A 13,502-nucleotide genomic window follows, 5' to 3' on the forward strand; every position below is an offset into this window, starting at 1 on the left:
TTGACTATCGTGACATTAAACAACGCAGGACCTTAAACATCACCCGCCCCGCCCCACCGGTGCAATGTCATGCGTTAGAGAGCCGGAATGACAGAGAGCTGAATCAGCACTTTCGAGTCAGACGATCACTTAAAACCCGAGAAAAACAGAAAACAACAATAATATTTAATTTAAATGGCTCTTTTTTCCTCAGATTACAAGCGTGATTTTGGTTGCTACTGGAAATATCTGCGCAAAACTGTGCCGGACAGAGGTGCACAGCTTTTAACAGGCTGTCAAGCTGCTGTGTTTACAATCACGTGCCCAACCATGTGGAGGCTATGCAGTTAACCTTTAAGTTTATGCCCACTCCCCGTCCAGCTTCTCAGGCTGCAGCAGCCGGTCACTCACACAGACACAGAGACAGCGCTGTTCTCTTAGAAAATTACAACACTACTTCTTGTGTCAAGAATCAAAACGTTGCAACATGACGTGTTTAATTTCACTGCCTTATGTGATGCTTAAATATATATATCATGCAGCCCTAGAACTGAGCATTTTATAACAAACCAACCGAAAATCTCAGCATGGATCTGTCTTCTACATGAATTATTGTGCAGAGTTTAAAAGGGAAACCTTGCCTCAAAAAGATGCAAGGTTTTTTTTTATTATTAAATTAAAACAGTAATCCATAGATTCATCATCAGCAGCTCAGATGTGCTATGTAAATAATTTTTATATAAAATGATAAACAGACTTCTTCAGTGCTTTTGTAGGGGTGGGCAATATGACAATGTTTTAATATTATGACAAGTTATCTGTACTTGAACTAATCTTATTCAGAAATTGAAAACTTGAGTTGCAGCAAGCGAATTTATTGAAATATTGCACAAATGATATTGGACATTTATGTAATCCTTAAAAAGGGTCATGATATTTATTGTTTATCTTGAGAAGTATCAAAATACTATACTATCTTGTTGTATTGCCCACCCCTAGGACTCAAGCTCATGTTTTATTTAAACACACACAGTTTCTCACAGGTATAAGCAGGCCTGCCACAATAATTTGGTGTATTATATATGTATAATATACATTATTGTTGCCACTAATAATTATTTTTTTTAGCTAGTAAGAAGAGCCCGTTAACATAAATAATAATCTAATAAAAGTTTAATATTTTTTAATTCATTTTCTTAATAATTAAATATTTAATGCCTGTAATTACATTATTAAATCAATATATTTGTCCTATCAATTACTTTTGGTCAAATTAAAAGGCCTAACTATAATGGTAATTGTGACAGGCCTAATAATAGACTCTACCAAAATGTTTTACCAAAAAGTCTTTTTGTGAACAGAATCAGAGTGAATCCAAACGAGCGATCAGCAAACTGTGGCACTATTTATTAATATCGTTAGTCAGTAGGACGTCCATTAATAAAATACAACCTAGATACCTCACCCTTTACCAGCAGTGACGATAAGCACGTCCCTCACTGCCTGAGTGCTGGACTTTGTAATATTGGCGTGTCCAGCAGCTGCAATAATAATAAAACTGAAACAGAACGATAGAGAGAAATCCACCTTCATATTTGCTGGATTTCAGTAGGAGGGGCTTCGTACTGCAGTAATAAAAATTAAAGAAATGTAAATTAAAGAAATTGAGCACGAATGAGTTATTAAAGTTAGAACTGCAGTCAGATTCTTCACAATATTTACAATAAGACCTCACTCTATGCTCTGCTTATCGTACAGACTAAAAAAAAAAAAATACGGAATTACATTAAAGTGTTAATCAGAGTCAGAAGGAAGAAAGGAGGAAGAGGGGAAAAAAAAATAATTTCATTTACGTCCGGCCGCCTCAAAAACTCTAAACTGCCAAAATAACTCAAAATCAGCAAAGTACAAACCGCCAAAACATTAAACCCAGGTCACATCTGTTCACTTTACTACACAGCCTAAATCTGTAATTTAAACAAAATTAAGACACCATATCATATAAAGTACAAAATCAACAGAATCAAATTCAGAATGAAGCTGTTAGGATGAATGTGTCAGATTCACTTCTGACGCAAACAAATCACAGATTTTTTTTTTCTGTTCTGTTCAGATCTCTCTATTTCTTCTCCTTCTTCTTGTCCTGAAAATAAAAGCAGAAAAGATTCAGAATTCATCAAAACCTAAAGACACATCCCAAATATACACTCAACTGTGCTCCAAAGCCTAGGCTGTGAGCTGCTTTTCTCTGCAACTATGTTGTATTAAGCTGTTCCAAAATGAATGACATTGTGTATACAGCTGAGAAATTTCGTAGGACGAAGGACGCAACTGATGTATCCTTCACTTCCCTCAGTTACTTCTACTACATTCAGTGGCGCAAAAAGGGGGTATGCAGCCTATGCGACGCATAGGGGCGCTGCACTAGAGGGGGCGCCAAATCAAAGCCCCAAATAAATTTGCTGAGCGCGGTGGGAAAGTAATAAAAGGACGCTGATGATTTTAAAGCATGTCTCTCCCCCCGGGAGAGGGGGGTGCAGATACTACATTTTGCATACACACCAAAAATTATGTAGTTGCGCCCCTGACTACATTGCACATCCAACGCAAAGAGAGAAAAGAAAAGCATCACCACAAAAACTGGACAAAAATTAAAATAAAAAGTTTCTCTCTGCAATGTGTCAATCACGTATGATTTTACCATGAAACCTTGTTGGTCTATTAATTCCATGTGTGACCAATAGTTCACAGAGAAGGAGTCTTCATAGGACAGTTCTACCGAGGCCCCGCCCCCTACCTCCACTGCAGCCTAGACTTTGGAACACAGCTACAGACTAAAGACTGCATTCAGTGTGTAAATCAACAGATTTATATCAGTGCAAGTGAGATTTATCAGGAAAGGTACCTTCTCATTCATGGCGAGGATGACCATGAGCTTTCTGAAGATGGTCACAAAGTCCAGGAACAGATCAACACAATGCCTTCAGCAAACAGAAAAATAAAGGTTATGAAAGTTTACAAAAATATAATCCGAATATAAATATAAACCTGACAGAGTCATCAGGTTTAACAATCTTTAAAGAATTAAAATTAGGCTGGACAATCAGGTTAATCCATTCATAATATTGACTATAATAATTGAAATCAAGTAATCAAAATAAATCTGATTTAACTTAGTTAACCAGGTTTTAGGTAGTAAAGACTACAAATTTAAAACTAGTGACTAATTCTCCTTTATCTTATACCAGGTTATGTGAAATTAACACGCTAACGCGTATCCCCTTCGCCATAGCCCACACCCACCTCCCCAGAATTGTAACTACGCAACGCAGACAGCAGCTGCTGTGATTGGTCCTGCACACACATTCCCGCCTTCACTGTTTGAACTGCAGAGCAACGCAGAGTCGTGGAGACACAAATTCAGAAATATAAACGCCCTGCTGTGTAGGGTGCTCGATCAGGCTACACAGTGGCACTGTGTTGACTCAGCAGAAGTATAAACCAGTCTTCAGTCGATCCTTAATTACATTAACTCACTCATTAATGTTAGATCTGTGAGCAGCTGTGGTCAGTAGATCAGACAGTAGAATGTGTTTTCTCACCAGATGTAATCTTTATCTCCCATCTCTGCCTTCTCAATGATCAGCTGAGTGTCGAACAGCACAAAGCCGCACATGATGGCAAGACCAATGTAGACGTGAGCCTGAAAGAAAAAACATGCAGATTTTTTTCAATATTGGAAGAATTTATCAAAATAAATGCAACATTACAGCATAAATCCAGTATGTTGAGTAGACTGCAGAACTACATTTACAACAATACAAAGCAAAACTGAAACTGAATAAAACAAATAAGCTGATTCAACAAACACAAACAGGTTTTTCTGCTTTTCTTTTAAAAGGGTCAGTGTTCCAGACAGGGATTAAGCCTAGTGTTGAACTACACCAGTGTTAATTTTTGATTTAGTTTTAGTCATAGTCTTCCAGTCGAGTCCCGTAATTGAGAGTTTACGGCCGCACTGCTGCAGGAGAGACAGGTACTGATTGGTTGACTACCCCGTCGTCCCTGCCAAACATTTTCGTCTCGTTTTTATTCGTTGACGAAAATGCCAGTTGATTTCGTCTCGTTTTTGTTTTTTTAACGCCGTTTTTATTTAGTTAGCGTCTCGTTTTCGTCTTGACAAAAATCTGTTGACGAAAACTATGACGAAAATTATTCGTCAATAAAATTAACACTGAACTACACAACATTTTAAATGGAGATAATAAAAAAAAAAATACAGCTTATTGGTTGGATTCCTGTACAGGGTTTAAGCTTTACTTTTAATGGAAAATATTTCTATTCAGAATGCTGTGTAGTCCACGACCAGGCTTAATCCCTGTCTGGAAGACTGTCCCTAAAAGTCTAAAGTCACTGTGGCTCTGTGCTTAGTCTACATTTCTCTATAGACCTGTAAAACAGTAATTTCTTAGAGTATATAAGAATCTGTGAACACAGCAGCTGTGCCCCCCCCCCCTTTTAACTCTTCTGAAACACAGTGCTGCCATTGATTTTTACTTAAGTGCCTCTTTTCATTCTCTAATCTTGTCTGTGTGACTGTCCATTAAAACTGTAATTTACTTCCTCTAAGTTCTTTATCATCATCCAACTCTTTTCTAAAGAGTTTTTAAAGGACGTTTTAAATGATGTTTAATTTTACCTTAAAGAGCATGACTGATCCAACAAATATGTTGAGGAAGGAGAGCAGCAGCAGAATAGAGAGTCCGGACATCAGCGTTCCTACAGAGAACACAGGAGAAATTAACCTCACTCTCAACTCAATCTTCTAAACTGTTCTGACAATGTTTTATATATATATATATAAATATTATATTTTATAATTTCACTGTCAGAATAAAAGGTAAAGCTTAAATCACACTCGGCCAGATTAATTATAGTCAGATGATGTTTTAAAGAAGGAGGCAGAGAGTTCTGTTTACCTCCCAGGAACAGGTAACTCCGGCGCTGGGCATACAGGGCACTCAGGGTGAAGCAGGTGAAGATCACAGAGGTGGCCAGAAACGCAGTTATGATGATACTGCAAACAAATAAAAAAAATATATGAACTGAAATCACACTCTGCAATAGGAACTCTCTCTCTCATAATTTTTTCCTGTTTAGGAAAAAAAAAAAGATCTGTAGTGTAAGCAGTTAATCATCACCACAATCAAACTCATTGTTTGTTCCAACAAGATCCAAAAGATGGAGCCTCTCATGATGACAGTAAGAGAGAATCCTGGTTTCAAGCATTTAATAAAAAAGCTTAAGCACCTTTACAACATTCCATCCCAAAAAACAAAACATGACTATAATAAATTTCCATTGTTATTATGAAGTTAATTAAGGTGAGGCTATACAGAATACCCAGCCTCTTTATTTTTTCCACCAACCGTACCCATTCCAAAGGGGGTAGATATATTATTATGCTATTACGTGAACTAAACTGATCTTAAAAGTGTTTTTTTAACCCTGTTTCAGTAGGTCCACACTGCCCTCATATTTTAGTATTTTCCTGCTCCAAAGATAATGAATTAAACCATTAACACAACTTATCCGAAATTAACACAGGAGGGGTAAATAAGGCACAACAGGGGAGTTTGTCTCCAGGAATGTGGTTGGGAAACACTGCCTTACAATTACAATAATGTTGCTTATAGCAATTATTTCTGGGACAAGATATTGTCCACAAATAGTTAACTATAACAAATATTGTTCCATAATTTCAAGTCTCAGTTCTGCTTTTGGGTGAAATTAATTATTTTCTTGTATTGTTTTGTTTTTAAACCACTTTAAATACAAAAAAAAAGACTAAAACATGCTTTTCTTAATTTATAATAAAAAAAAAATAGTAACTTACAATAGTAAAGAACGAAAGAACGAAAACAAAAGAGAGAAATGGTTGTTATATGGTTATTGGTTGGAAGGGCTCTATTAATTTAAGTAAATGAACCCCAGCACACACTTAATCACAGATGCAGCTGCTCAACAGCACGACCTGCTGGACACAAATACTACAGCAGTGGTTCCCGAGCACAGTGCTGAAGTTCATTTCTGATGCAACCAGTGAATAAATGAACAACCCAGTCCCTGAGGTGAACTGGGAGTGTAAGAGCTGGAAAACATGACGACATACAGAGCAGCAGCACTCCAGCACCAAAACCGAGAACCAAAAAGCAAAAAAAAAAAAAAAAAAAAAAACTCTTGAGGGAGTTACCTGGGGTTGATGGTGATGACATAATCCATCACAGGTCCGAGTCCAACACCTGCATGAAAAAATAAAATAAATGTTTTTAATATCAGATTTTTTTTCTTTTTGCTCTATATTGCTATTTTAAAGGGTGTAACTGTAGGATTACACTGGTATCTCTATACCGGTAGCATAAAATGACAATTGTTTAGTGCAATAATATATACATACAATTTAATATATGCATTTTTAATAAACCTAGTCACAGACCTGTGCAGAAAGCAAAGCCGGCGAGGATGCCCAGTCTCTTCTTCTCAGTCTGAGGGCTGTGAGGAGTCATCGCAAGCCAAGCCATCATGGCCAGAGACCCCAGCATGGAGAGAAGCCCACCCTGAAGAAATATATACATTACATAAAACAGATTCAATACGTAAATAAGTGCATACAGCATTACAAACCAGCTTTCAAACTAGTTGGGAGACCACTTTGTAAATAATAAATGCCTCTGTGCCTCACCCCCACCAGAGAAAAAAAAAACTACAGGCTTTGCAGTATTCAAATTTATTTATTTATTCAATGAATTAAAGTTTTAATTAATGGCCTTTTATTCATTTTATTTTTTTATTGGATTTGGTAAATATTTGAATTTCAAGATTTATTTGGACAGTCCAGTTAGCAGTGCCCTGCTACTAATATATAAGGAGAGAAGTCAGAAAAAACATACTAGTTTCCCCCAAAAACATTGTAGTATTGTTGCATATCAGAACTGGTAGAAAGTGTTTATGTTGTAGGAAATCCAGCCCTGGTGGAGATACGGATATATGAGGTACAGTTAAGAACTTACCTGAAAAATTCTTGTGACGACATGGACATAGGCTCCGGCTGCTGCCACAAACATACACACAGCTAAACTGGCGTACACATTCTTCAGGTGCTGCTGAGTGGAGCGGGAGCTGAGAGAAGAGACAAAATTAAATACTTTAATGACTATATCTCATCAAATAATCACCTTCCATTTAAGTGCTATCGACAGCACGGTTCATATTCAGGGTCTAATAAATATAACTGTCCCTGCAGGGGATTTGATTTGTGATCTTCACTGTTTGACAGTCCTGCAGACAGTTTGTCCATCCACAGCATTAACTCTGTACAAACATGTACATTTTCCTGTTAGGAAGCAACAGGATGTGCCCAAGACTACACATTACTATAGGGAGCATACTGGTGCCTTTTATATGCCTGCAATATTTATTATCCTTATGAGCTCACTGCTGTCTGTGTCTGACAGGAAGTGAGTGTAAAATGTTATTCAATGTTGTTAAATGTTGGTTATCCGAAAGTGTCAATTTTCATTCACATATATATGTATGTTATATATATATATGTATGTTATATATATATATATGTTATATATATATATATATATATATGTTATATATATATATATATATATATGTTATATATATATATATATATATATATATATATTTGGGATGCAAAGGTTCTCTGTATTTTATGATATCTGATATTTCGGTGTGCGCACTAATAAAGCGAACGAATGCTCTCGTGCTGTACATGGTGCTGAATGCACAGCCCTGCAGTTATATCAGGACTGCTTATGACCCAGGGGAGACTTTTTTTTTATACTTCTCTCGGCGTGTCTCTCCACAAACATGCAACAACCAATCCGAATTTTGTGCTAATTAAACAAAACAGCTGTGTGATCATGGCGAATGAACGCGAAAGGGAGAAAAGGAAATTTGAAGAGGCGCCGTCAGCTTATAAATACGCAGTTTGGGACGATTTTGGCCTCAGCGATGAGTATGATGAACAAGACAAAAAGACAGTCAGCAGGCAAAGCACAGTGTAATATAAATTTGGTATTTTCTTAAAGTATGTGACTAGCTAGCAATATTTATTGGTTGAGATGATTGAATAATATTCATGTTTACATTTCATGTTAATGCACTTTATTTAATTTATTTAATTCTGTTTTTGACTAATGGTAAGAATTGATTTTAATTGATCTGTGCCTATTTTCTATTTAATATTGGCTCTTTAAGTGTGAGTAGGAGCAGCTTATTGATTTGAAATAGAAAGGGCTAAAAACGTAGTTAAGTGGGTTAAAAACTTATGTACCTGTCCGCAGCTCAAAACAAATCAGATCAATTTAATATAATTTTATTAATTATAATTTTAAGTCCAACTGTGGAAACAAGTGTGTGTTCTCAGAGCCCAAAGTTTACTTTGGAAATCATCCTCTAAAGAAACTAAACAGACCTGAGATCAAAGATTAACTAAATTGGACCCAATGATTTGAATTTACAACAGACAATAACAAACAGTAGTAAAATTAGGTTAAAACAGGTCCAGGTAAAACAGCAGCAGCTTCTCTGGATCTGGCTTTTACTATAAAGACTAAAGGATGTGCGTGTGTTTGTGGAGAGAGTCTCCTATTCTGTTGGAAATACTTCTCTTCTACAGAGACTAGACAAGCTGTGTATGTGTGTGTGTGTGCTGCTTGATAATGATCTGGAAAAACACCCGTGACTCTAACATTATAGCATACAGAGCATACTTTAACCTTTTACCTTTAATTGCTCATAGTTTAGCATGACTGACCAAAATCAGCCTACAGTCCAGAAACTGCAATAAAGTGCAAGTTTGTTTGAATTTATTTTTTAAATATGCCAATTTTAAATATATTATTTTTTTTTAGATTAAATAAAATTGCAGTAAACAGCAATGTAATTTAAATCCATATTGTGGCTGGGAGCTCCTCATTTATGTCTGTAGAATTTAACAGAGAAAAACACGGCATGCAAAAGAAAAATGCACCAAATCAGAGATTTTCCTATTTTCTAGCAGATTACTGATTCAGGCTGGAAAATGACCAACCCTGAAGAGCTCCATCTTGTTCCAGGATGCCATCCAGTGCTGCAATCAAAGACAACAACCACAGCAACCAATCAGAGGAAATAAGAAAACGTGTTTAGTGGAAATACTCACATCTGAGAGAATTTGAAGAGGGCATCAAAGTTGATGTTGCGATCAAACACGTTCATCTTTCTTTCCTGTGGTCACTGGAAATTACCTACATACAAAACAACAGACTTTTAGGACAATGTAGAGGTCAATGGATACTTCAGAGGGGTCCATATCCACATTCAGCATATCAGTATGTGCACACACTGTATCTCACAAAAGTGAGTAAATCAGGCAGACACTGTGGACGCTGTTTAATCGGGACCATCACATTGAATGGTCTGATTGACATGCAACATAGGGCCTCACACTGCATATCAAAATGCAACCTGTAGGCAAAGCTCTTTCTGCGTACAAGCACTCGGCATAGCTTTGCTAACTTGTCCTGTTGTGCGCTGAAATTCCATGAAAAAGAAGACGTACATGGACTCGCAAGTGGCTGAAATAAGGTAAACTCTATGGTTAGTCTATTTTACAGAGAGAATTGGAGAAATTATGCTACTTTAGTGTACATGTGTGTAGGAATGTCTGAAGCATTGTCCACTTGCTATGTGTATTCAGTGACTTGGATTTTGTCTGCTGGTTAATTAAATATCCAGTATCAGTATGTAACGGTCTTCATTTATATTAGATGTAGATGGATGATATTAAGGGTTTTCATGACCTGCTGTGCATATAATTTAAGGACTTCTCCTCAAAAAAGTTTCTTCATACACCCACAAGCAAGATACCCATATGAGAAAGGCCATCATTTGAGAAGAAAAGCTTTTTTATGGGTATATTTGCAGTGATTTTTTTCATGAAACAGGTTGTGACATTAAGAAATCGGAACCCAAAACACCTCACACTGTAAGACAAGCTACCAAAATTTCTGGCACGTCAGAAATCCCTCCTCGCATCTGACTGCTCATTCACAGCTCGTTTAGGCACTTAATTGGACATAGCATCTCCTCTCACACTGCTGGACAAACGACGCAGGATGAACCCTAAATTCGGCTTAATCATGAAATTCATTCGCATGTGACTAGATCTGGCTTAAAATCGAGCTAAAATCAAACAGTGTCTGCCTAGCTTACCCCTCACATTTTCATAAATATTTTCTTATATCTTTTCAAGATACAACACTGAGGATATGACACTTTGATACAATTTGATACAAAAAATCTGTGTGCAGACATAACTGTAAATTTGCTGTAACTCAAGCATACAGACAATAATGTCTAAACCACTGACAACAAAATTGAGTCCCAAACCCAAATTTTGCCCCATTAGCCATTACACTCCCTGGTGTCATGTGATTAATTAGTGTTATAAGGTCTCAGAGGGGAGGAGGTATGTTAATTTCATATTATCGCTCTCACATACTGGAGAAGTTGAAGTGGAGTGAAGTGGAAGTTCAACATGGCACCCCCTGGCAAAGAACTCTCTGAAAATCTGAAAAAAGAAGTGTTGCTCTACATAAAGATGGTCTAGGCTATAAGAAGTTCTCCCAACACTCTGAAACAGAGTTGCAGCACACTGGCGAAGACCATACTGTGGACAGGTCAGGTTCCACTCTGAACAATCCTCACTATGGTCGACCAAAGAAGTTCACCGTGAAACTATATGTTGGCTTTTAAAAAAAATAAGTGCTACCAGCATTACTGCAGAGCTTAAAGGGGTGGGGGGTCAGCCTGTCAATGCTCAGACCATACACCACACACTGCATCAAATTGATCTGCATTGCTGTCATCTCAGAAGGAAGCCTCTTAATGATTTACACAAGCAGACTAAGGAAATGGCTGCATGATTGCAATGAGCCACAGTTCACTAAAGGACCCAGGAATGCCAACATGTACTTTCACATACTGAAGCAGAGCATGATCCATTCCCTTCAGAAACTGGGCCACAGGGCAGTATTCAAACATGACAACAACCCCAAACACACCTCCAAGACGACCACCGCCGTGCTAAAGAAACCACATCTAAACCCTATTAAGGATCTGTGGGGCAACCTCAAACGAAGGTGGAGAAGCATAAGACCTCCAACATCCCCCGCTCTATAATGTTTGTTATGATGGAGGTGTGGAAGAGGAGTCCAGAGGCAACCTGTAAAGTTCTAGTAAACTCTATGCCCAAAAAAGAATTTTTTGGCCAGGCATACATATACTGGCAGACCTCAAATGGACACACACTATAATTTTTATTATTCTAATAACCACCTTGAGCTTTAATTACAACACGCATTCGCTGTGGCACAGTTTCCCCAAGCTTCTGCAATGTCACCACATTAATTTCTGTCCAGAGTTGCATTCATTCTCTCCCCAAGATCTTGTATTGATGATGGGAGATTTGGACCACTGCGAAAAGGTCTGGATGGCACACATGGTGTCCAATCCATGTGTAAAAATGGTTTCTCATGCTTTCTGAACCACTCTTCACAATCTAAGCTTAATTAATTGTGTCATCTTGCAATATGCATGTGGCTTAAGGGAAGAAAAAAATCCATTGATATAAAATAACCTGGTCATTGCTGAACCTAGATCTGACCAACTGCAGCAAACACAGATCATAGTACTGCCTCCACAGGCTTGTACCTTAGGGACAAGAAAATAATGGGTACATCCCTTCAGCCCCTCTCTACTTATATCTGATTTCAACAAATATTTAAGATCAATGGTCATGAAGATTCTTGCATTTTTTCAGTCACATGTCTTTCTACATAGTTGTTTAACAAATAAGAAGCTACTCACTAGTTAGAGTTAAATAATTTGTTGATATCTGAAGCATAAGCACCCATGCAGAGACCTGTTTGCTCTACTGGCCAGACAGTGTGTATATATACACACACACAAAATGTGTGTGTGAGTTCAGTGCTCACTTATTTCTGTGCTCAAGCTCTAAGTGTGTGTTAAGCAATATAAAACTCTGCCCATGAGGTGGCCTCTGACCACACTAATACAGTTACATAAACCCACTTTTATTAACCAATAATCACACAGCAATACAGTAAAGCACAGAGGTATATTACAAAGAGGAATCCAGCAATTCTACTAGATAATTCCTGAAATGTGCTAATAATCCCTGTTTACCATTTTACTAAACACTAAACCCCCTTTACTATTTAACTGAACACTAAATCTCCTTTTACCATTTTATAAAAAATCTAAAACCCCTTCACAATTTTACTAAACACTAAACCCCCTTTAACATTTAACTGAACACTAAATCCCCTTTTACCATTTTATAAAAAATCTAAACCCCCTTTACCATTTTACTAAACAATAAATCCCCCTTTACCATTTTACTAAAGACTAAATCCCCCTTTACCATTTTACTAAACACTAAATCTCCCTTTGCCATTTTATTAAACAGTAAATCTCCCTTTACCATTTTACTAAATCTCCCTTTACCATTTTACTAAACACTAAATCTCCCTTTACCATTTTACTAAACACTTTCGTTTTCGTTGTGTGCAGACAGACCTGTTTGAGCTTTCTTAATTTTCCGTTTCGAACTGTTCGTTCCACCTTAAATGCATCAAGCTCCCCAATGTATCTACAGCGCCATTTAAGGTGGAACGTAACTATATAGCTAGTTAGCTAGACCGCTAACTTACAACTCGAAAAATAACAGTCCTGTTAAGAACCTCAGACTTGACACAGACGCCGTATCTACTTTAAATAGGAGACACTAAACACTGAGCACAGCGTTACATGTAATTTATATATGTTTGACCTGTAAAAGGAATAATCTAGAACTCTGATCTGGTTTGTGGGCGTTAACCCAGACGCTGATATGGTGCTTTAGCTAACGCTAGCTCTTTTAGCTTAGCTAATAACGCTAACTATTATAGAATTGTATTTGACAGCAATTAAAAGTATTTGACCCAGACATCGAACATCAACAGTAATAAACCTTTACAGCATTGTTTACCTCAGTAATATTAATAAACATAATTTATACTGTTTTTATTTCAGCTGTAAGATTTCAGACTCTCTAGTTTAGCTTAGCCTGAGCTCGTTAGCTTTAGCACGTCAGCTCTGTGAGTGTTTGGTAACCAGGCTGCTCCTGCCGCTCCGTGCACACAGCGAACTTTCTCGATGTTTCTGATCAGATAAGGCTGTTTAAATGTTTATATATGTAATATAAGTTATTTAGATGTATAAATATGCCTCAGCGTGACTCACCAGTTGTAAATGTCTTCAGTTTAGCGGATAAACCCCGCAGTTCTGGGCCTGCGTTGTCAGACTGCTGTACGGTCTCGGGTAAGTGCTGTGTTTTGGGGGCGGAGCCTGCTTAGCATTACGTGTTACATCACCTGTCAATCACT

General features: G+C 37.4%; 1 protein-coding gene across 1 annotated transcript; it reads right to left on the reverse strand.

The window, feature by feature from the left end:
- Positions 1 to 1,360: 1,360 nt before the first annotated feature.
- Positions 1,361 to 13,464, reverse strand: tegt (testis enhanced gene transcript (BAX inhibitor 1)). The gene is made up of 10 exons (XM_022682618.2): positions 13,360 to 13,464; positions 9,215 to 9,299; positions 7,050 to 7,158; positions 6,476 to 6,596; positions 6,233 to 6,281; positions 4,959 to 5,056; positions 4,679 to 4,758; positions 3,582 to 3,682; positions 2,885 to 2,960; positions 1,361 to 2,122 (listed from the first exon to the last, which is right to left on the reverse strand). The coding sequence occupies exons 2-10, from the start codon at positions 9,268 to 9,270 to the stop codon at positions 2,099 to 2,101; spliced, it is 714 nt and encodes a 237-aa protein (XP_022538339.1). The 5' UTR covers positions 9,271 to 9,299; positions 13,360 to 13,464; the 3' UTR covers positions 1,361 to 2,098.
- Positions 13,465 to 13,502: the final 38 nt, after the last annotated feature.

This window comes from Astyanax mexicanus, chromosome 24 (genome assembly GCF_023375975.1).
Source record: "Astyanax mexicanus isolate ESR-SI-001 chromosome 24, AstMex3_surface, whole genome shotgun sequence".
Lineage (NCBI taxonomy): Eukaryota > Metazoa > Chordata > Actinopteri > Characiformes > Acestrorhamphidae > Astyanax > Astyanax mexicanus.